We start from the raw sequence: 22,885 nt of genomic DNA, 5'->3' as shown, positions 1-22,885 counted from the left end.
ATGAGCGCCGCGGCTTGCGCGGCTGACATGCGCGGATCAGGCGCGGAGAGTTCAGAGATTCGAAGTCTCGCCTATTTTTTCCGCGCACCGCGTGCGGTTGGTGACCACATTAGACAGGAAAATGATAAATAGAGAGCCACATTTACATCGTTGTGGCAAATATGCACATAGAATATGTTTACAGTGTGTTTCTTGATAACCCTGAGGAAGGCCACAAGCTTAAATGCACCTGTTTGATAAAGTTGTTCTCTACTATTAGTGAAAGTTTCTGTCTCCACACTGGTAGAATATGTCACAGGAAAGATAAACACCGTATGAATGCTTTTCTGATTTGTGCTTTTCAAAGTAAAAGCCCGGTTTAGTATTTCTGTAGACAAACTCCGTTCACTTGTACAGAATGCTTTTATGTTGAATAGTTCCCGACAAACTTCCTCAATACTCTAAATCAATAAGCATGTAGGGAGGTTTAATCAGACTTTGAGAGCAGAAAAATGCGGCTGACACGCAGCAAACTGGCGCCCTGTGTGAAAGTCGCACCGGCAGGAGGCGGAGCTGACACGCACGACACAGGCAAGCAGCAAAACACGCTCCCAGCCTGAAACGGGCGTGTCCAATGTTTGCATGCTTTAAAGGTCTTGCAATAAGCCAGACATTACCACGCAGGTTTCCTTGTAACGAGTATGGATCTGACAGAACATATCATACTGTCTGTAAATTATTTCAAACATTATTTAAAAGCAAACATAGCCTATAACCTGAATATATAAAGTCTTCAAAATAAAACATCTGACCATGAACTTGCATTCAAACTTAACTATTATGTATCTTGACATCTCATAATGTCATGATGTATAGTTTCAACCTTGTAACGTCACCACTTTAATCTAAAACATTTAAGACTTCATTCCCACAACTATAATACTTTAATCTTTCAATATTACAACTTCAATGTCAAAATCTTTATTTTGTTATGTGGCTCCAATACTTCATCATTCTCTCCTTTGCTGCTGAAGCAGTGTAACTTTTTCTCTGGAATATCTTTATACTTAAATTTTGTTAAATCACTTTCTGAAAATGGCTCCTGGATGAACAGCCTTAAAAAGGCTCAACAAACCATTCATGTTAACACTGACAAAAACAAGGGAAAATTTTTGGTAATTAATACACATATTGTATCAGCCTTTGCATAGACTTGGTGCCTGCTGCTGGTGTAATAGTGTGAAAAGAAGTATTTTGTTGTAAGGTGGCAAAATTTAGTTATTTAATTATAATTCATTTAGTTATTGTCTTTCATCTTGTATATTTTGATTAATAGTTTTACTTATGTGCTACTTTACCAAGTTAACACACCTTAATTGGGAGGCTTTCCATGTAAATATCAATTGATAATGTGATTGAATCAACATACACTTTGCCATGGGGTGCCACCCCTAAAAAATCTCCTGCCACTGTCTTGCCACCCCATGAATATATTTGTAGATCCACCCCTGCACTTATCACTCTTGAAGGGAACACTCATGCAGGCTGAATTACATACATAGTCAGAAAACGTGCCAGCAGTCAGACAGATACACAGATGTTAAAGTGAGGCAGCTGCACTGCACACTTGAGACTATTTGGGGGTTCAGGGCCTTGCTAGAGGACACCTTGGCAGTGCTTGGAAGACCAGACCAGCCAGAACTCTTTTAGCTTTCAAGGACTTCAACTGGTTCCCGGCCCTAGTCTCTATAGAACAAGCTGCTGCCCCTCAATAATGACCATGTTCTTAATGTTTATAGCTGTAGCAGTAGCATTGGTTTTTGTATTTTTCCATAGCAATACATCAAAAAACAGCAGATTTTTTTTTTATGTTTTAAAATGCAAATCTGCCGGAGTTTTACAATAAATGCGCTGGAATAAAACCCTTGGCAGGCAAACCAAAACAGCCTCTATGATGTCTTGTTGTGAACTGTTGCTCCTCTTACAGCTCTTCCTGTTCATCCAGATAAGGTCCCGCCCTCCTCCTGTAAACAGATCACTTGTGTCAGTGTCATCTCAATCTGTGGGAGTCGTCCACTGTTTGAAAGCACTGTAAGTTTTCTTTGTCTTATATTTGAACACGTTTATCTTCTGCTATCTATTCTTGATTTAACTGATGTTTCTGCACTGCTTCTTCAGTTCTTTCATTGCAGAGCCTTTTGAATGTTTTCAAGCTTCATTTTAATCTTGCTTTTATTTATGCTACTTTTACACAACAGGATTCAAAGGACAGAAAGTTTATTTATTTATGTATTTTATTATTTCTGTTCTTTTAATAGAAATGATTTGGTGTTTGGATTATTTCTATAAAGTTTGGATGCTTGGAAAATAATCACAAAGCAGATAAACATTTAAATAATAAGCAGTGCGAGAATAGGGTTGAAAAAATACGTTTTTGTTTTTGTTTTTTTGTTGTTGTTTTTTTTTTTTTTTTTTTGAGATAGTATGTTGGTAAGACAATCGCAGTATTTGAGTAGTCCTTGTCAGTCTTTTAATGCATTGGTTCCAAAATCTTTCACTGAAGATGCCATTACTTGTATCATAAAAATGCAAAGCATTTCTCCAAGGATCCACACGAAAAATGTATTGTCAGAAATCAACATCAACTTTGATTGTTTTGAGTGATAAAATCCAGTAGAACAGGCCTTCATAAGCCATATTTATGAAGCATCCAGTAAGTGTAATACATTGGCTGTAAAGTTCAGCATATATGAGCTGTAAAGACCAGACTATGCTGGTTGAAAAGATCAGCCTAACTCAGCTGTAAATATCAGCCTATTCTTGCTGTAGATATTGGCCAGTATCAATTGTGAATACCAGCCTATGCTGCCAGTAAATATCTGCCTATATTGGCTGTAAATATTGGCCAATATTAGCTGTTAATATTGGCCTATATCAGATGTAAATATTGGCCTATTCTAGCTGTAAATATCGGCCTATATTGGCAGTAAGTATCGGCCTATATCAGCAGTAAATATCAGCCTATATGGGCTGTAAATATCGGCCTATATTAGCAGTAAGTGTCGGCCTACATGGGCTGTAAATATCACTCTATATTGGCAATAAATATCTGCATATATGGGCTGTAAATATCAGCCTATATTTGCAGTAAGTATCGGCCTACATGGGCTGTAAATATCAGCCTATATTGGAAGTAAATATCTGCCTATATTGGCTGTTGATATCGGCCTATTTCAGCTGTAAATATTGGCCTATATCAATCGGGAATATTGGCCTGTATTAGATGTAAATATTGGCCTATTCTAGCTGTAAATGTCGGCCTATATTGGCAGTAAATATCAGCCTATGTGGGCTGTAAATATTGGCGTATATTGGCAGTAAATATCTGCCTATATTGGCTGTTGATATCGGCCTATATCAGCTGTAAATATTGGCCTATATCAGATGTTAATATTGGCCTATATGGGCTGTAAATATTGGCCTATATTGGCAGTAAATATCAGCCTACATGGGCTGTAAATACCAGCCTATGTGGGCTGTAACTATCGGCCTATATTAGCTGTAAATATTTGCCTATATTGGCTGTAAATACCAGCTTATGGTGGGTGAAAATATCAGCCTATTTTGGCTGTAAATATTGGCCTACATCAACTTTAAATATCCGTCATATCTATGAATAATTCTGTAGAGTTTTCGTCAGGTCCCACAGCTTAGTCAGCTAAGGTCTCCTATTCTCTTCATCCCGATTCCTTAAATTTCAGTATAGTAGTTTTCAACTGGTGGGTGTGGACCCAAAAGTGGGTCACAGAGCTGTTTTTACTTGGTCCTGTATTAGTTAAGCTTTTCATTAATGGTTTCATATTAGCATTGCTAGTTAAAAATGATACTTCATACTACATACTTGATTAAAATCTAATAATGTGATAAATGTAATAAAACAATAACTGTAGCATCATTAGAAGAAGATGATAATGTAGATAAAGGGTGACATTTGAAATCCAAGTTTGAAAGTTCTCACTTTGTGTCCTGGCCTAGAGCCAGTTCTTAGGCTATGGAAAAACCGAAAAAACTGGTGATAGGTGAAGCTCTAGCTCTGAACCACGTCTAGAACCGGCGTAGTGAAAAAAGGGCATTTGAGACAGACTAAAGGAAATAAAACCAAACAATAGGATTACACCACTTTAAAGATTCACTCCCATAATTCATAAGAGCAGAGATTATATCTGATCTTGTTTGCTAAACCGGCAACAATACTGACATTTGCCCACTTCTTACAGTACTGCAGCAGATACAAAGCACTTCATTATTTGACCTCTGCAAGAGAATCTATGCAAGTCTGATGAGTGCAATCCAAATAAAAAGCCTCCACTTCCTGTATTTAGGGGTTTTCTGTGGTGTGGTTGAATGAGGTTCTTATCAGTAGTAAGTGGACTATGCACCACTGATAATACCAGTATGGCTCATTTATTACTGATTTGGGGATTTCTGATGTGGTGCTGTACCTGCAGTTGAAGACTAAAAAAGGGTGGTTAAAAAGTACTAATCTATTTGCATAGGACTTCTAAAAACAAGTACTGACAAATGCATGCATGCGTGCAAAAAAAAAAAAAAACACAACAAAGGAAAGTATTCTATGTTAAAATGATAAGCAGCCTATTTTGTATCACATGTTGGGACGTTTTTTGAGTCCAGAGTTGGTGCTTCCTATGACCCTGTTTGCAGCAGTGAATAGTTCAGCTTCTGCTCAGGAACTCCCTCAGGTTTTTACGTTCCTCTGCATCCAGTGTTCTACGACTGCATCCTGACAACTCTGATAATGAAAAAATAGCCAATCGGGGCGAGCGACCGCTTCTTTTGTTAACTGGAGAAATGTTGTGTGTGTAAAAGGAGGAAGCCGGCCCCTCTAAAACGTGTCTGAGGAACATGCTCAGCGAGGATCTGTACATGTTAACGATTAAAACACCCTCACCATCATTACTCTCACTCAGATGGTAGCAGAAGTCAAAGAAAGGCTGCTGCACTGTGTGGTTTATTATCTTTCCTAACTACCTGCAAGGAAAGCAACACAACATGTCGAACTGTTTTCCCCGTCACTTCATTTTTATTCTCTACTCTGTCATTTGCATTCAGATGGATAAGGAGCAAAGAAAGAGGGAGATGACAAGGCACCTTTCACTTTCCTCACTTACAGAGCTTGTCTAGCTTGTTTTACAAAGTAAAGATAGTGTTGTATTAATAATTTTCATATCTCTGATTCACATGCTGCGCTCTGACTCTGTGTCCTAACAGCATGCAGTCATCAGATATTACATTGCATCACGTTGTATCACATGCTCACTGCCAGAACACTAATTCTCTTCCCTGTTTATTTCACTTAACCCCTTATAAAAAATAAGAGTAGTACTTTATTTTAGTGGGTGCTAATTACCTAGTGACTTTACAGTAATAAGGTGGTAATTACATAGTAACAAATTGGCATCTTTCTATTAATAATAATTGCAGTAATAACTCATAAATATGGTAATATTAAGGACATATTTACCTAAGGGTTAGGGTATGGCTAATGGTAATATTGTGGCAGTTGTGGTAATTAGGTGGTATTTTACTGTAACCCCTTAACGCCTACCCCTACCCCTACCCTAATCCTAACCCCTTATTTTAAGTACTTAATTTAGATATAAATTCTTCAATAATTTTAAATTGCCCCTTTTATGTGTTCCTCCTCCTTTGTGTTTTAAACATTACCTAAATGATTTTAAGACAATTTTAAATTTCTTTTCATATATTTTAGCACTTTATATCCATAGGGCGACAAACCAAATATTCTTAAATATATTTTTACATTTTCTCAATTTTATCTAGGGACCAAGTCATGGGGGGAGGGGATTCCTGAGACTGATTTTATGATTATTTGCAGCATTTATTAAATATTATTAAATTAAATTACATTATTTAATTGATTAAATTGTTTAAGCTGGTATAAATAAATAAAAACATGCTCCTAATTTCACCCCTTGTTTTGTATTTATTATATTTTACTATAAAACATTTTAGAGTTTGTAGTGTTTGACCATTCTTTTTTTATTCTTTTTTTAAACGCATTTTAGCACTTTATATCCAAGCGATTACTTTATCTTGTGTGCATGTTTCTTAGTATTTTCTTACATTTTTCTGAATTAATATATGCACCCATTTTTTATATGCTTAGTTTCACACTTCAATTCAAGGCACTTATAAACTTATAAAAACCTATAAACACCCATTAAAATATAAGTTTTTCCCTCTCCTGCTCAGTGGACCAGTAATTCCTATTTTTAACCTAATTTTAAACGTTTTTAGTAGGGCTTTTACCAATTGTCCTGTTTTTTTAAGGAGAGTCTTTGGTATTTTTTCAGGAAGAAAATGAAAGGTGAAGAAATTACCCTGGAATTATCAAGCAACTTATGTAGAAATTAGTGTCAGATTTCTATGAAATTACTTGTTAAAATACCACCTAATTACCAAAGAACTGCCACAGTATTACAAGAAATTGATTTATAGTTAATATATAATTACTAGGTAAGTACTTCTTTAATATTACAAAGTTATTACTTTGTAAAATAACTTATTACTATGTTATTACTGTCTTAGTCTTGAAAAAATACTAGATTATTACACCTAATGCTATAAAATTACTAGGAAATTAGGGCTCACAAAAATGAAGTGCTACCAAAGTAAGACATCTAGTGCTTTTATTTTGAGAGAAGATGAATAGAAGCATCCTGGATAGCTGTGAGCTTCATAGTTTTACCTCCTTGTTGACACACACAGCTCATTTTACTACATTTCAGTCATAAATGTGTGTTTCCTCTGTAGTGTGATGTGTGCCAGAGCTAAATTGGCAGTATGGATCATTGTGAGCCCAGAAAAGAGGAAGCTCCGCCCCCATCACAAGCTCTGTAAGTATGTTTATATGCACAGTGAGGAGCTACAGCGTTTGACTTTTTCTGAGTGCATGTAAACATTTTATCTGTTTGTGTTTTCTCTATAAGAGTGGACGCTGCTGAACATGAACCCAGCTGCCTGTCCTTTAGGAGTGACACCTCAAAGCAGCACTTCACTGATTTTAAACCCACAGAATCATATGAAAACAAAGGAAAAACAGGGTAAGTTCCCCCGTGCTTAAACTTTAATGGTATGACAGCCTTGAATCTTTATATTCATCACTAAATCTCAGCCCCTACTCTGTCATCGTCTCTAACAGGATCAGTGAGAGAGCAGACGCTGCTGAACGTGAACCCAGCTGTCTGTCCTGCAGAAGTTCAGGGTCCATGGATGCACGTTTGCAATTTAAAGGACAGTGTTTCTTAGGAACCAGGTAAATCAATTTAACAAGGTCAAAGAGTCCTCCTTAAGTAAACTAAGGGCTTAAAACTAAGTTAGCATGGTGGACTTGAACGGACTTGATAAGCCGACACAACCCAGAGATCTAAGTAAAAGAATTTCTCAGTATTTGAATGTTCATATATGTTTGAATATTAAATGTTTGTGCTTGTCTTCTCTTTAAGGTTTAATGAGAGCATCGGCTCAGCTGAACCCAGCTGTTTCTCCTGTAAGAGTGACAATTCAAAGCAGAACTTCACTGACTTCAAACGACTTTTATCCAGTATGAACGGACGTCAAAGCAGAGAAATGTAAGGGGTTCTCAGTATTACATCTATGTTTACATTATGTTTATAATACCCTGTATTGTAGTCACATTGTAACCAACAGTGTATTATGAAAAGTACTGTACAACCAGTGGTCGCTGTATTGACTCCAAAGATTAGGCAAGTGTGGAATGACATTTTACTAGCCTCCCCCACCCTCCTTTTAAGCTCTCTCTCTCCCCTCAATATGTCTCTTGTGTAACTTTCGCAGTTTCATGTGTCGTCTTTTTGTAGTTGGAGTTGTGGTAGGGTAGATAGAAGGGGGATGTAGAGCATCAGCCCAGTCCAGCGGGTCTGAGTTCTAGCCCCAGTCAGAGTACCTCACCTTCTATGATTATGAAGTCACTCCACTTCTCTCACCCTCCTGCTAAGCCTGTTTAAGGTGGCACTGCTGTTTCGCCACGTGGTATGGTAGGTAGGAAAGAGAACGTTGGCATGTGGGGGGTGAGAGCTGGCATGGGCGGAGGTGGCTCAGGGCTGCTGTAGATCACTGTTCAGCCCTCTGGAGGTGTCATGGGACTTACTGAACAAACCACTGAAGGGGGGTTCCCACTTGACAACTCTTGTGAAATGTTGGCTTCTTCCTGTCCATCAGTCTGCACAGTTGACTTGTGGAGGCAAACAGTAATGATTTAACTCGAATGAGGTATTCTTCCCTGAGTGTTTGTCCTTTCTGTCGGGTACAAGAATCTTGTGTTTGCTTCTGATATAGTTAACCTCTGGGTCTACTAGAATACCTGAGAAGTTGCCCATATTTCCCATGGACGTTAGGAGTGTAATGGTGAGGTCATGCTTTGGTTCGAACTTGAGTTTTGGGGTCATGGTTCAGTATGGGCTTTGTTCAAGAACAACAAGCAACAAGAAGTGGTAGATGCATATTTCTATGTTTTTCTTCTTTATTATTTTGTAACTGGGACAGGCCAGACTGAATGGAAACACCATGACACTCCATATATGTTTTCCATTGTTGAATGAATAGTCTTTGGAATTTGTGAAGGCTCTCATTCATCCAGGTCATTAGTTATCCAAGTCTTCATAAAGGGGGTTACTGGATTTGATCGAGGTTCTTGAAGACATTTGCCTCTCCTCCAAAAGGCTTCTTTAGTTCTAAACTGACTGGGACCAGAGCTAGAATTTGTAGCCTCTGTTGACCATCCACATGCTTATTATCTGAGTGGTCCAGTTGACATAGATGGCTTCCTTGACACTGGGGATCATTGGATCGAGAGATGTTTAGGAGGCCATCTATGTCAAACTGGAAAAACATCTTTAATCAGTGCTGACTGACAAAGACACTTCTTATTCCCCCCATACAATGCAGCCTTGGATTCCTTTTGACAGCAATCTAAACCAATGCTTTCACCCTGGAGCACAGGACCTAACATCATGCATCCCTGGCAAACCTAAAGAGTCCAAGGACACACCCTCAGGGGACACTAATTCAATTCCAGTGACTCTCAAGTGGACCTAATTGACACAGCTGTAAATGACTCTCAGGGGACCACCCAGATCATTAGCATGTGGATGGTCAATGGAGGCTCTGGTCCCAGGTCACTTTAGAACTGAGGCAAAATGTCTTCAAGAACTACAATCAAGTCCAGTTGCCCCCTTGACCAAGATTTGGCTAGTCACTGGTCCCTGACTCTCCTGGTGATTGTAGCTCAGGTGAGAGAGGGTTGGACTTCACAGCTGCAGTTAATTCACTTATGCTAATTTCTCCAAAGGGTCAAACAGGAGACCTCAAAAGATCCCAGTGTTCAGTCGTCCCAGCAGCATCTAACACACCTGGACTCTGTCTTTAAGGTCTGCATATGCGCAATAACCACCTTTACATCTATTCTGCTCACAATTATCTTCATGCTGCAGTTTAGACCAGTAGTAATTCCAACCTGGATCTTATGTTTGCTTCCATGATTTTCACTGATTGCATCTTTCATCTACTATACTGTTCCAGCTGCTGGAGAAGAACATTGTCACGTTTGTAAAGCAGGAACTGGAGATGATCCACAACAGTCTGATTTCTGGTCACCAAAAATGCTCTGAAAGTGAGCACCAGAATGAGAACACGTTGGATGGTGATACAGGGCACAGCAGTATCATGAAGAAGGCTTTTCTGAAGATCACTGTTGACTTCCTGAGGAGAATGAAGCAAGAGGAGCTGGCTGACCGTCTACTGAGCAGTAAGAGTACTTCTGTAAAGATTCAACATGCTTATTACATTGAAAATTTGTAGCAACAAAAAGAGAGGGAATATTTTTATGTATTCATTCCTGAAAATCCATATTTTTATTGATTATTTACTTGAATCTTTTCTTGTGTCAGGACCTCCAGCTTCACTTTGTCAGCGTAAACTTAAATCTAACCTAAAGAAGAAGTTCCAGTGTGTGTTGGAGGGGATTTCTAAAGTACGAAATGCAACCCCATTGAATGAGATCTACACAGAGCTCCACATCACTGAGGGAGGGACTGGGCAGGTCAATGATGAACACGAAGTCAGACAGATTGAAACAACATTCAGGAAACCACACGTACCAGAAACAACCATCAAGCAAGAAGACATCTTTAAACCGCCACCAGAAAGAGATGGGCCAATCAGGACAGTGATGACGAAGGGCGTGGCTGGCATTGGGAAAACAGTCCTAACACAGAAGTTCACTCTGGACTGGGCTGAAGACAAAGCCAACCAAGACATCCAGTTCACATTTCCATTCACTTTCAGAGAGCTGAATCTGCTGAAAGAGAAAAAGTTCAGCTTGGTGGAGCTCATTCATCACTTCTTTAGTGAAACCAAAGAAGCAGGAATCTGCAGGTTTGAAGACTTCCAGGTCGTGTTCATCTTTGACGGTCTGGATGAGTGTCGACTTCCTCTGGACTTCCACAATAATGAGAGCCTGGCTGATGCTACCAAGCCTGCCTCGGTGGATGTGCTGCTGACAAACCTCATCAAGGGGAAACTGCTTCCATCTGCTTGCCTTTGGATAACCACACGACCTGCAGCAGCCAATCAGATCCCTCCTGAGTGTGTGGACATGATGACAGAGGTCAGAGGGTTCACTGACCCTCAGAAGGAGAAGTACTTCAGGAAACGATTCAAAGATAAGGAACAGGCCAACAAAATCATCTCCCATGTCAAGACATCCCGAAGCCTCCACATCATGTGCCACATCCCAGTCTTCTGCTGGATCACTGCTACAGTTCTGGAGGATGTGCTGAAGGCCATCAAGAAGGAGCTTCCAAAAACCCTGACTGAGCTGTTCATCCACTTCCTGGTGGTTCAGTCCAAACGAAGGAACAGCAAGTATGACGGAGAAGATCAGACTGATCTACACTTGAGACTTGAGTGCAGGAAGATGATTGAGTCGCTGGGAAAGCTGGCTTTTGAGCAGCTGCAGAAAGGAAACCTGATCTTCTATGAGTCTGACTTGATGGAGTGTGGCATCAATATCAAGGAAGCCTCATGGTATTCCGGTGTGTTCACTCAGTTCTTTAAAGAAGATCATGGACTGGACCAGGACAAGGTGTTCTGCTTCATCCATCTGAGCGTTCAGGAGTTTCTGGCTGCTCTTCATGTCCATCTGACCTTCACCAACTCTGGAGTCAATCTGATGTCAGAAGATCAAACAGATAAAGATTCATCTTCAGTAACAAAGTTCTTCCAGACCGCTGTGGACAAGGCCTTAGAAAGCCCAAATGGACACCTGGACTTGTTCCTCCGCTTTCTCCTTGGTCTATCTCTCCAGACAAACAAGGTTCTTCTAGAAGTCCTGCTTGCAGTCATGCTGAAAATCCCACAGGACAATCAGGGTATCATCCAACATATCAAGGAGAAAATGGAAGAGAATCCCTGTCCAGAAAGAAGCATCAATCTCTTCCACTGCCTGCATGAACTCAATGATCATTCCCTCGTTGAGCAGATCCAACGGTACCTTGGATCAGGAAGACTTTCTAAAGAAAAACTGTCTCCTGCCCAGTGGTCAGCTCTGGCCTTCATTTTGTTGTCATCAGAGAACGATCTTGAAGTGTTTGACCTGGAAAAATACTCCTCTTCAGACGAGGCTATTTTGTTTCTTATGCCTGTGGTTAAAGCTTCCAAGAAAGTTCTGTAAGCTGCAAAGTGTTTCTGCTAACTTTGGATATTTTGAAAATTATAGGATAAAACAACTGCTTACTAATTCACTTTATGTCACCTTTTCAGACTTAGGGGCTGTGGCATCTCAAATAGAAGCTGCGAAGCTCTGTCATCAGTCCTCAGCTCCCAGTCTTCAAGTCTGAGAGAGCTGGACCTGAGTAACAACTTCCTGCAGGAACCAGCAGTAAATCTGCTGTCTGTTGCATTGGAGAGCCCAAACTCTCACTTGGAAACGCTGAGGTTAGTAGCATGCCTGGGTGACCTGTACATCCTACTTTCAATCTTCAGAGTTCTCCAAGTTTCTCAGAAGGATGTAGAAATATTCCTGAATAAAAGCCATTTCTTCCTCAGGATATTCACCCAGTATGACATGCCTGCAGTCCCTTATATCGTTCCGTCTTATCCCATTCATGGTCACAGGGGTGAACTCTGCTGACCCCAGCTGTCATAGGGTGAATTGCGGGTACACATGTCGAGACAAACAACCAGCCACACTCACACATTCACCTCCACACATTTTAGAGTAACCGTTAAACCCTAGACTTGGACATGAAAACCAAGAGGTAGGGCTAAGTAATAGGGGCAAGGTTTGCATTGGGATTAAGGGTTATGCTTTTTCCTGCATTTTTGATCTGTTACAAATAACATCCACTTTGCAATTTCACTCCATGCATAGATGTGTTAGTAGTGGGGATGCTGAGAATCCACACTATTGATTTTTTGTGTTGGCCATTTTGTTTATTATTATTCTTCCATGCCCGCTATCTCCTCCTTCATACTTTGTCATATCAACACTGTTTAAACTTGAAATAATTCATTTTCTTTGTCATTCGACTGCTATGACTTTTCTCATTTCTAACTTTTATAATTTTTAAAATATAGCTATTTTCTTTCTATTTTCAGCATTTTATAGGCTACTTTCAGCTACTTTTATCCTTTTTAAGCTATCGAATGCCATTTTCAGCTACTTTTATGTCATTTTATGATATTTTATGCGATTTTTTGCTATTTTCAGCTATTTTTATGTTTTTCTGGCCATTAAACTAAATTTTCAGCTACTTTTGGGCTAAAATCAGCCATTTTTATGCAATTTTCAGCTTTTTTAAGGCTACTTTCAGCTATTTTTAGGCTATTTTCAGCTCTTTATCAGCTAATTCAGCTATATTTATCCTCATTTGAGCTATTGAATGCAATTTTCAGCTACTTTTATGTCATTTTATGCTATTTCAGCTATTTCTATTCTTTTCCGGCCATTCAATGCAATTTTCAGCTATTTTTAGGCAAAAATCAGCTATTTTTAATGCTATATTCAGCTTTTTTAAGGCTACCTTCGGCTATTTTTAGGCTATTTTCCGCTTTTTATCAGCTATTTTTATCCTTTTTTGAGCTATTTGATGCCATTTTCAGCTACTTTTATGCCATTCTATGCTATTTTCATGCTATTTTCAGCTATTTCTATGCTTTTGGCTATTTTCAGCAGTTCTTCCACAATTCAGCTCTCAGCATCCCCAAGCAATTTCAGCTGAAATTGCAATTTTGATCTTTGATTTTGATTTAGTTTCTGTTGCCACTCTTGTGTGTGGTTTAGAAAGAACTCTCTGTCATTTGCTCATTTCTGTCTCCCCAGACTGAATGGCTGTAACCTCTCGGGGACAAGCTGCGAAGCTCTGTCCTCAGTTCTCAAGTCAAAGTCCTCTAGTCTGAGGGAGTTGGACCTTAGTAACAACAACCTGCTGGATTCAGGAGTTATACTTCTGTCTTCTGGCCTCAGAAGTCCACATTGTACGCTGAAAACTCTCAGGTCAGTGGCAGTTTTAAATGACTAAATTCCCCTTACATGCCAATCACCATGCAGTTTTGACAAAAGTTAAAATAGTGATATTCTTACATGGTGTTTTTCCCATTGCAGATGTTCCTGAACAACACAGCCCTCACAGTACCTTCAGTTAATCTTCTCAGTGTGTTGTTTTGTGTTTCCAGACTCTCAGGCTGTCTGATCACAGAGAAAGGCTGTGCTTCTCTGGCTGCAGCTCTGAAGTCCAACCCGTCCCATCTGAGAGAGCTGGACCTGAGCTACAATCACCCAGGAGAGTCGGGGATTGAGCTGCTCTCTGCTGGACTGGAGGATCCACAATGGGGTCTTGGCACACTGAGGTAAGAAGAAGCCATCTGTGGTGGAAGAAAATCAGGTTTCTTCTGTTCCCTGACACATAATAAAATTATTATTTAAACGATTGATTTGGAGTTAAGTAGCATTTGGATTTCAGGATCTTCACTAGCATGGAGATGATGTTAGTGGTACTTGACTCTTGGCTGTTAATGGTGATCTTTCTGTACTTGGATGATGCTGGTAGACATTGGCACAATGATGTTGAGGGCATCTTTTGCAACAAGGTATTGAAAATATTAATAATGATAACTTTATTTATGAAGCACTTTTAAAAACAGTTGTTTACAAAGTGCTTTACACACAGCAAAAGCAAAAACTCAGGGAAAAATAAACATCAAAAATTAGAGCAGAATAAGAGCTCTGCAAAATCAAACAAGAAGGGAAGAACATAATGTGGACACAGAGGAAAAATAACAAAAATGAAAATGAATGGCAGTAAGAGTAGAAAGATTATAAAATCTAAAATATAATAATAATATGAATCATATAAAAATAATAGGATTCCTGTGATAATATTTAGGTAGGTAAACACAAGATAATAAAGTAAATGAACATGAGATAAGAAAGAAGAGTGTAAAATTATAGAAAAGAATAAGAGTAGCACTGTAAATAAAAGAGAAGTAATAAAATAGTCTGTAAAAAAAGTCTGTAAAAGTGAGTTTTAAGGAGTGATTTAAAAGATGTCACTGAATCTGCCAGCCTTAGCTCCTCGGGCAGGTCACTCCAACGTCGAGGAGCCCTGACAGCGAAAGTCCTGTCTCCTTTAGATTTCAGCCTCGACTTTGGAACGACTAGGAAGCCCCCGCCCGAGGATCTAAGACTGCACATTGGCTCATAAGTGGTCAGCATTTCAGAAATGTAACCTGGTGCTAGACCCATACAAGCTTTAAAAGGGATCAGTAAAATCTTAAATCAATTCTAAAAGTAACGAAGCCAGTGGATGGAAGCAAGGATAAGGGTGATGTGATGTCATCTGTTAAAACCAGTTAAAAGCCTAGCTGCTGTGTTCTGGACTAGTTGGAGGCGGGAGAGTGATTTATTTATAATGCTGGAAGGGAGTGAGTTGCAGTAGTCCAGGTGACATAAGACGAATGAATGGATAACTTTTCAAGGTCAGCAGGGGGCAGTATGGATTTAATTTTGGATATGGATCTGATTAGGGTGAAGCATGACTGGACAATTTTCTTGATGGTGTTTTTGGTACTAAGATGATATTTTGCTGTCAGATGACAAGAATGACTTTTTGCAAATAAATGTTGAAGGTTGCCTTTGGCCCTGAAATGCAGATGGTGGTAATTATCTATCAACGAAAGATGGAGGTTTTTGGCAATCAGGAATGTTGGGATGATGATGATTGTGAACTTAAGCACTAAGATGTCTGGTGGTCTTTGGCCCTGAGATAAGGTCGGCATTCCTTGGCAATCACATGATGTTGGTGATTTTCCACAATGAGATAATGTCGGTGATCTTTGGCACCTAGATGATATCGGTGTCTCTGGCAATAAGATGATGGTGGTGTTTGGCGCTTAGATTATGATGGTGGTCTCTGGTACTCAGATGATGTTGGTGGTGTCTGGGACTAAGATGATGTTGATTGTCTTTGCCTCTGAGATTAATTGGTGGTCTTTGGCACTGAGAAGATGATGTTGGTCTGCGGCTTGAAGATGTCTAAATCTCTTTGGTGCTTCTGAAAGACAATCTAATGATATCCTCCTCTCAGGGTGGAGCCTGTTGGTGCCCAATGGTTAAGACCAGGTCTGAGGAAGTGTAAGTATAAAACTGAACAGTTTCCACCACCTTCAGATGACCAGTTTATGGATGTTTAACTGCAGCCTTCTTGTTCTTCCGATCAGATTCCTGTGAACTCACGCTAGATGCGAACACCGTAAACAGACGGATCAAACTTTCTGACAACAACCGGAAGTTTACATTTGTGGAGGAGAATCAGTCATACTCTGATCACCCCGACAGATTCGACTTCTGGTGTCCCCAGCTGCTGTGTAGAGATGGTCTGACTGGTTGCCGTTACTGGGAGGTCGAGTGGACGGGAGGAGTTAAGATATGCATGACCTACAGAGGAATCAGCAGGACAGGAAACAGTGAAGAATGTTTGTTTGGAGCCACCGATCAGTCCTGGACTTTGAGCTGCTCTGATGGTGGGTACTCAGTTTGGCACAACAACAAAAAAACAACACTCTCCTTCTCCTTCACCTCGGTCTCTTACCGAGTTGGAGTGTATGTGGACTGTCCTGCCGGGACTTTATCCTTCTACAGAGTCTCCTCTGACTCACTGATCCATCTCCACACCTTCAACACCACATTCACTGAACCGCTTTATCCTGGCTTTGGGTTCTGGATCTGGTCCAGGCCAGGGTCCTCAGTGTCTTTGTGTTCTTTATAGGAGAAAACTTCTAAGTAGTGAACAGATGGGTTTATTAAGTCAGTGAGTTTGCTGACTGTCAACTGCTCATTAACACATATAGTCAGCACATCATTGGCAGCATCCAGTGTATTTAGGCATGTAGGAGTAATGAAGATCATGTAAAGTTCAACGCCAGAATCAGAATGAGGAAGGAAGGTGATTAACTGAATGTGTCCTGACTATCATTTAAAGATGAACAATAAAATGTCAACGTGTTGTTAACGTGTTTCTTCTGCCGTGGTGTAATTTCTGTTGTCTTTTCAAAATAAAAGCAAATAAAAGATGTCACAGTTTTTTCCTTGCAGCTGTAATTTTCCTAGGGCTAGGGTCACCAACAAAGAGTATGAATAATACTTAAGAAAATGTAAGGTTTTTAAGGGCGCACTCACACGAGGTAATCCATGCCATGCCCAAGATTGACTGGCCCCCAAAGTTGGTTTTATGGATATTAGATTCTGTACACTTCCAGAGAATTGCTACAATATTATGAGGGTTAAAAGTTAGGGCAAAATACCACCTGATTACTAGAGAATTACAGCAAAATTACAATGAATTACTTGGTAGTTAATACACAATCACTATGTAAATACTTAATTGCCATAACAAGGAATTACTTGGTAAAATGCCAACTTATTAAGGTAATTAACATCTTATTCTTGAGAAATGACGATAAAATTACTAGGTAATTAAGACCCACTAACGAAAAATGTTATCAAAATGGATGTCTTAGATAATCAAGAAATCCAGGAGTTGAGTGTAAATAGATCAAATGAAGTCAAAATAAGCTACAAGGTCAGTAAAGTTCAGGTGTGTTTTCCATCAATGTTCTTATAAACAAAGTCATGTATGCGCCATAGTAGAGTGTGATGACGACGTATAAGAAGTAAACTTGCTCAGGTCTGGTTGGATGGCTGTTATGCTTTGGTATAGTACAAGGAGACTGGGCTTAGCTTGAGTCTACCCTAAAGTCTTTACACACTGGGTCCGTTATTTTCGTATGCGTTTTTACGGATCTGTAATACAAAAAAAACGTCATGCACTCAGACCTTGCACACTGGATCCGATGCGTTTTTATTTTAACCTTGCAAAGCAGATGAGTACCTCCATTTCCTTGTTTCTCACTGGCGAATCCATCTTGCAAAGCTCCCATGTGGACCCGGTTAGAAAGTGACGTAAACAAGCAGCAACAAGAGCTGGTGCAGTTTTGGAGGAAGAGATTAGCGTGGATGCTGCTAAAGCGCCAGTTTTACCAGAACTTGACAACATTTCTTCATTAAAAGAAGAACAAAGAACAGCAGTGAGTTTTCTTATCAAAAACGACAAAGGTCGAGTACTCACATGTCTATAATCGCCATGTTTCATGTTATTCCTCAGTAGCTGCGCACGCACAGCTCAATAGCGGCTACGTCACGTGTTTTGTTGCTCTTATTGGCCCGTAGAGATGTGACAGACAGGAGGTTCACCCAGTCACACTCCAAGGATTTTTCAAAGCCTCTGCCTTTTCTCAGATGTTTCCTATTGAAGCTTTCTCAGATGTTTCCTCTTGAAGCTAGCTGTTGTGCCTTACAATTGATGCTATCCATGCTTTTGAACCCCTTGCGGCAGCATTTTTAGCAAGCCTGGACCTTGTGTGACTTTTGGGGGCTTTAATGAATAAATCCACACCAGTAAATCTGATTTCGAACGCCTTTTTACCCATTTTAATCAATCATTAATTACCGCTGGCTTGAATGCTAGCTCAAGTGCTAACTGCCATGTCGTTTACCCTTCATGAGGGTCTGTCAGCCAATGGCAGGCTTTGCTGTAATCATGTGATGCTGTCCGAATAGAGCATAAAGGAGAGAGTGATAGAGAGAGCCTGTGATTCAGTCCCCTGTATTATTGATATTTTAATATCTAGGAGTAAAACTCAATAACCAGCGGAAAAACAACTTTAGGGTCACAGAGATGATGTACATTATGATTCTATTTGTTGAGCCATGTTCTGAGTTAGATGTAGGTCTAAAATAATTTGCTAGTCCGCACAGTTAGTCCAGGAAGTTCACATTGGTAGGGAAGGAAAAAAATAGTATCGGAACATCCCTAGTGTTTTTCCGTGAAACCGTGAGTGCAGTAAAAGTAAAGAAGATGTAAAACAGACATCCATTCATGCTGCAAAGGTCACAGGTCATCTCAGCCATCTAGAGAGGAGGTGAGAGGAAAAGAAAGCATTTAAAAGCCTCAAAAAGCAGCAAAATCTGAGCAGAGACTTCCAGAGATCTTCACATCCACGTCAGCAGATCAGGTAGGAATTACACCTTTAATATTATCACTTTAAGAGATCAAGCTGTTTTATTCAGGTGTGTTTTAAGTCAATGTGAGTTTTATTCAGTTATATTAAGGTTTTGTTTTATAGCAATGCCTTTGACTTATTGTAATTTATACTGAGCCATTATGTAATATTTCTAACAAACCTTATAAAACCATAGGAATATTATGCAGCATGTTTAATTAATACATGTTGTTCTTTCTGCCTCCAGTGTGTCAGAAACATGACAAGGTCTTTCCTGTTGAGCTTCTTTGTCCTGCTCTCCGTACTCCTGCTGATTATTCCTGCAGGTAACATGAAAATACAAGTTTAACTTGTTATTTAGGATGTTTGCAGCCAGTCTTAATTTTGTCAACGAAAACTATGACTACAAATGTTCTGAAAAAGACTAGACTAATACTAGCCACAACCAGATCTTTGATGACTAAAACTGACTAAAGTCAGTTTCATTTTCATCGAGATGACTAAAACTAGACTCAAATGTAATTTCGTTTTCATTGGACACTGAAAATCTGTGATGTTTCTCCACTGTGGATAGATCTGTCAAAATGCTATTCTGCCTCTCAGCTGTAGAAAGCAGGGACCCCAGGTTTAGCAGGGTGCATAAAGCACACTACCATGATTTAGTACCAGATTTATGCAAGAGAATAAATACCTGGACTAAAACTATAAGGGTAGAAATGACTAAAATGTGACTAAAACCAAAAAGCATTTAATCTAATGACTAAGACTGAGACTAAAATTAAAAATAGCTGTCAAAATTAACAGTTTGCAGCCAAACTACAGATATTTTCATGAACATAAAGATACTTTAATTTGATTAATCAAGACCAGAAATTGTGGGAAAATCGTTCTGCTGCTTTCCAGGGATAGAGGACATTTTCATATGTTTACATGAAATCAAAATTTATCCAACTTAAATAAAAATTAAAAATCAAGGCTTTGCCAATGATTTATTTGCTTCTAACTGAGACAGTAAGTAGCTTTTTTATTTGACAAAACATTTTAGTGTGGTATTTCACTCTTGACTTCAAAGCAAGATATTTAAATTTGATTTTTAGTAATTTAAATTATTTAAATTTTTTTATGCAAAAGAAATTAGCGTATTGGTTATAGGATCATTTTTCCTCAGAATTGTATTTTTTTTCCCTAGGCAGTATGACTTTTATTGTACAGGTTTTGTCTTTTAGCATCTTGGTTTTGATTTTTATTTTTACCTTTTTGTTCTTAATTTCATCACTTTGAGTCCAAGACTTGAGTCTCAAAGGGAAAAATAAAAATTATCAGTTTGTATTGTGACAAATTAAACATATTGTATCTATCATGCCCAATCATATTATAACATATCTCATATCCAATCAAAATACATAAATATGAACAAATATACTGAAATTCTATGTAAAGACTTTACAATTTGCTATGAAGAACAAAGAGCATTCTACCATGCACAAGTATGTACATACCTGTCAGGAATAACAAAACCTATAGTTGTTGATGGTGGTGAATCATACAGTACAGCTCCAGTCTCTGCGCTAGAATAAAAATACAATTACACATCAAAACAGACGCCATTTTTTACATTAGCTAGGCAGTTCAATTGTAAACAAGCACACAAGGCAGAGCTACAAAGCTAATACACTTAGCAGGCAAACTTTACTCAACAAATCAATAGAAACGCAGAAATGAACGACTACAAATGTGACTAGACTGTTAATGTTGCTTTATGTGCGTTTTAATTGAAGTAAAGTTAATTTTGGACTTAAATTTTGACGCAAATCACGGAGCTGTTTCAGTATTACCATATATGGGACTGCAAAGGGGAGGAGCTACAATCCTCAGTCTTTATAAATACTACCACCGCCACACGATGGCGCTGATATCAATAAAAGGAGCCTTGCACAGCTGAGGACAGAAAATATCCTTTATCTGTCTATCAGATCTTTTTCTCAGATAACAGAATAAGGTCATTTTTATAGGAAATAAAAGGGTAAAAAAAACACATCAAAGCCCAACGTAAGTTTTAAATACTCCATATGAAAGCCAAGCAGACCACTGAATTCAGTCCCTGATTTTTAATCTTCTGCTGCCTTTATTTTTACAATATTTTACTTTCTTATCAATATAATTAATGACTTTAAAACTCTTTTTTTCATACTGTCAAATGAACTTTAAGAATGTACTTTGTAACTTTGCTCAGGCTGATTTGAGCCTTAGAGACTAAACCCAGGGTGAAACCGACTTCAGTTAAGGATAGGTGTTCTCATCTTGTTGTTATTTTAGAGCCTTGGTGCTGAAGGTGACGCATCAGCGTGAAAACAAAAACCTCTTCGCATTTCTGTGGAAGAACTCCAGAGATTGTGTGAGAGCAGCAGCAGCTCTCACTCTGACTGATTTTCACAAGACTGATTTTTTTTCTAAAGTTTTCTGTTTCATTTTAGGAGCAGAAGAGGACGCAGTCCAGGAAGGTAAATAACAAACACCGTATAAACTTCACACCTAACTAACAAGCCATCCCTTTAATCCCACTAATTTATCTCTCCTACTTCAGTTGGGAAACAGAAACGAAGCGTCCCAAACTGGGCCATGACCTCAGACGATTTCTTTGGCTGGGTGGAGGAGCTCCGCAAACACGCCGGATATGAACAAATCGAAGAGTTAGCCAGAACCTTCTGGGCTCATTTTCCCTCTGCAGACCGACTCGGGTACGGGGCCCATGAGGCAGACGAGTAGGAGCACGAACGGGGACACAGCCGACACAAAAGAACACAATCAAAAACAGTGATGTAAAAATACACAAAAGTGAAAATGCAAATACTGAGAAATAAAAAGTTAAACTGGATGCTTTCAGCTGTTTTTTTTTTATCCCAGGTCCCAGTCCACTAAACAAGTTATTTTGGAAACAAACATTTTTCTGTGCACATATCCTTCTTCAAATCAAAAAAGACAAATTATAAAAGAAATTCAGCATTCTTCATCTCTCCATCTTTATAGGAACACAGACATACCAACAATCTTTCCATTCTGTTCACTGTCTTTTATTGCTATGGCCTACTATCTGGTTAAAATGGAGGGGAAATGCCCACAACATCCCCAGCTTCACCAGCATTTCATTCTCTGCCTTTAAAGACGTCATCCATTAAAGTCCTTGAATGTCTATGAAACATTCCACCCTTGCCTTTTGAAAAGAATGTCATCAGTAGTAGTCTACAAAATATTTAATCACTCAATCAGTTGATGATGATGGTATCCTTTAAAGTACAAAAAAATTTTCATCCTTGCCTTTTGAAGATGATGTCATCCTTTAAAGTCTATAAAACATTCCATCCTTGCCTTTGAAGATGATGTCATCCAATGAAGTCTATGAACCATTCAATCCTTGCATTTGATGATGATGCCATCCTTTAACGTTTATAAAACATTCAATCCTTTCCTTTTAACATGTCATCCATAAGATTCTAAAAAAACATTCAACCCTCTGCCTTTGAAGATGATGTCATCCTTTCAAGTTTATGAAACATTCAATCCTTGCCTTTGACAATGATGTTATACTTTTGATTATATAAAACATCCCATGGTTGCTTTTGAAGATGATGTCATCCATAATAATCTAAAAAAAAATTCAATCCTTGCCTTTGACGACAATGTTATCCTTTTAATTATATAAAACATTCCATGGTTACCTTTGAAGATGATGTCATCCATAGTAATCTAAAAAAAATTCAGTCCTCGTCTTTGAAGATGATGTCACCCTTTCAAGTCTATAAAACATTCCATACATGTAAAGAGAAGAATATCCCATCCTTGCCTTTGATGAGAATATTATCCTTTAAAATGTTATGGATGATTTAGAAGATGATGTCATCCTTTAATGTCTATAAAACATTCCATCCTTGCCTTTTAAAGAAGGGTGGAATTATTATTATTCATTATATAATTTTAAGTGTATAAAACATTTCATTTTTTTTAGATGGTGATGTCATCCTTCAAAGTATTTACATTCCATCCCTGCCTTTAGAGATGATTTTGTCCTTTGAAGTCTATAAAACCTTCCAATCTTGCCTTTGAAGATGATGCCAACCTTTAAAGTCTGTAATACAGTCCATCCTTTTCTTTGATGAGGATGCCAGCCCTTAAAGTCTAGAAAATATTCCAGCCTTGCCTTAAAAAATAATGCCATGTTTTAAAGTCT

General features: G+C 38.7%; 2 protein-coding genes across 2 annotated transcripts; both read left to right on the top strand.

Annotated features, from left to right (window-relative positions):
• The first annotated feature begins 1,989 nt into the window (after window positions 1-1,989).
• On the top strand, window positions 1,990-16,595 carry LOC121506533 (NLR family CARD domain-containing protein 3-like). The gene is made up of 13 exons (XM_041782384.1): window positions 1,990-2,070; window positions 6,835-6,917; window positions 7,011-7,124; window positions 7,223-7,336; window positions 7,527-7,652; window positions 9,392-9,470; window positions 9,622-9,847; window positions 9,990-11,769; window positions 11,863-12,036; window positions 13,424-13,597; window positions 13,777-13,950; window positions 15,687-15,733; window positions 15,820-16,595. The coding sequence occupies exons 2-13, from the start codon at window positions 6,865-6,867 to the stop codon at window positions 16,365-16,367; spliced, it is 3,609 nt and encodes a 1,202-aa protein (XP_041638318.1). The 5' UTR covers window positions 1,990-2,070; window positions 6,835-6,864; the 3' UTR covers window positions 16,368-16,595.
• Window positions 16,596-20,139: 3,544 nt separating this feature from the next.
• Window positions 20,140-21,468, top strand: otos2 (otospiralin 2). The gene is made up of 3 exons (XM_041782383.1): window positions 20,140-20,147; window positions 20,977-21,161; window positions 21,245-21,468. The coding sequence occupies exons 1-3, from the start codon at window positions 20,140-20,142 to the stop codon at window positions 21,424-21,426; spliced, it is 375 nt and encodes a 124-aa protein (XP_041638317.1). The 3' UTR covers window positions 21,427-21,468.
• Window positions 21,469-22,885: the final 1,417 nt, after the last annotated feature.

Source organism: Cheilinus undulatus, linkage group 24 (assembly GCF_018320785.1).
Source record: "Cheilinus undulatus linkage group 24, ASM1832078v1, whole genome shotgun sequence".
In the NCBI taxonomy this organism is placed as follows: domain Eukaryota; kingdom Metazoa; phylum Chordata; class Actinopteri; order Labriformes; family Labridae; genus Cheilinus; species Cheilinus undulatus.
Note: the sequence above shows the minus strand (reverse complement) of the source record. Positions and strands in the feature narration are given on the sequence as shown.

Excerpts from the sequence above, each read along its gene's own strand:
- otos2 (XM_041782383.1), top strand. Across the intron at positions 21,162-21,244 it reads AGAGGACGCAGTCCAGGAAG|TTGGGAAACAGAAACGAAGC; the intron begins GTAAATAACAAA and ends CTCCTACTTCAG.
- LOC121506533 (XM_041782384.1), top strand. The coding sequence starts at position 6,865 with ATGGATCATTGTGAGCCCAGAAAAGAGGAAGCTCCGCCCCCATCACAA. Across the intron at positions 12,037-13,423 it reads TCTCACTTGGAAACGCTGAG|ACTGAATGGCTGTAACCTCT; the intron begins GTTAGTAGCATG and ends CTGTCTCCCCAG. Across the intron at positions 15,734-15,819 it reads AAGACCAGGTCTGAGGAAGT|ATTCCTGTGAACTCACGCTA; the intron begins GTAAGTATAAAA and ends TCTTCCGATCAG.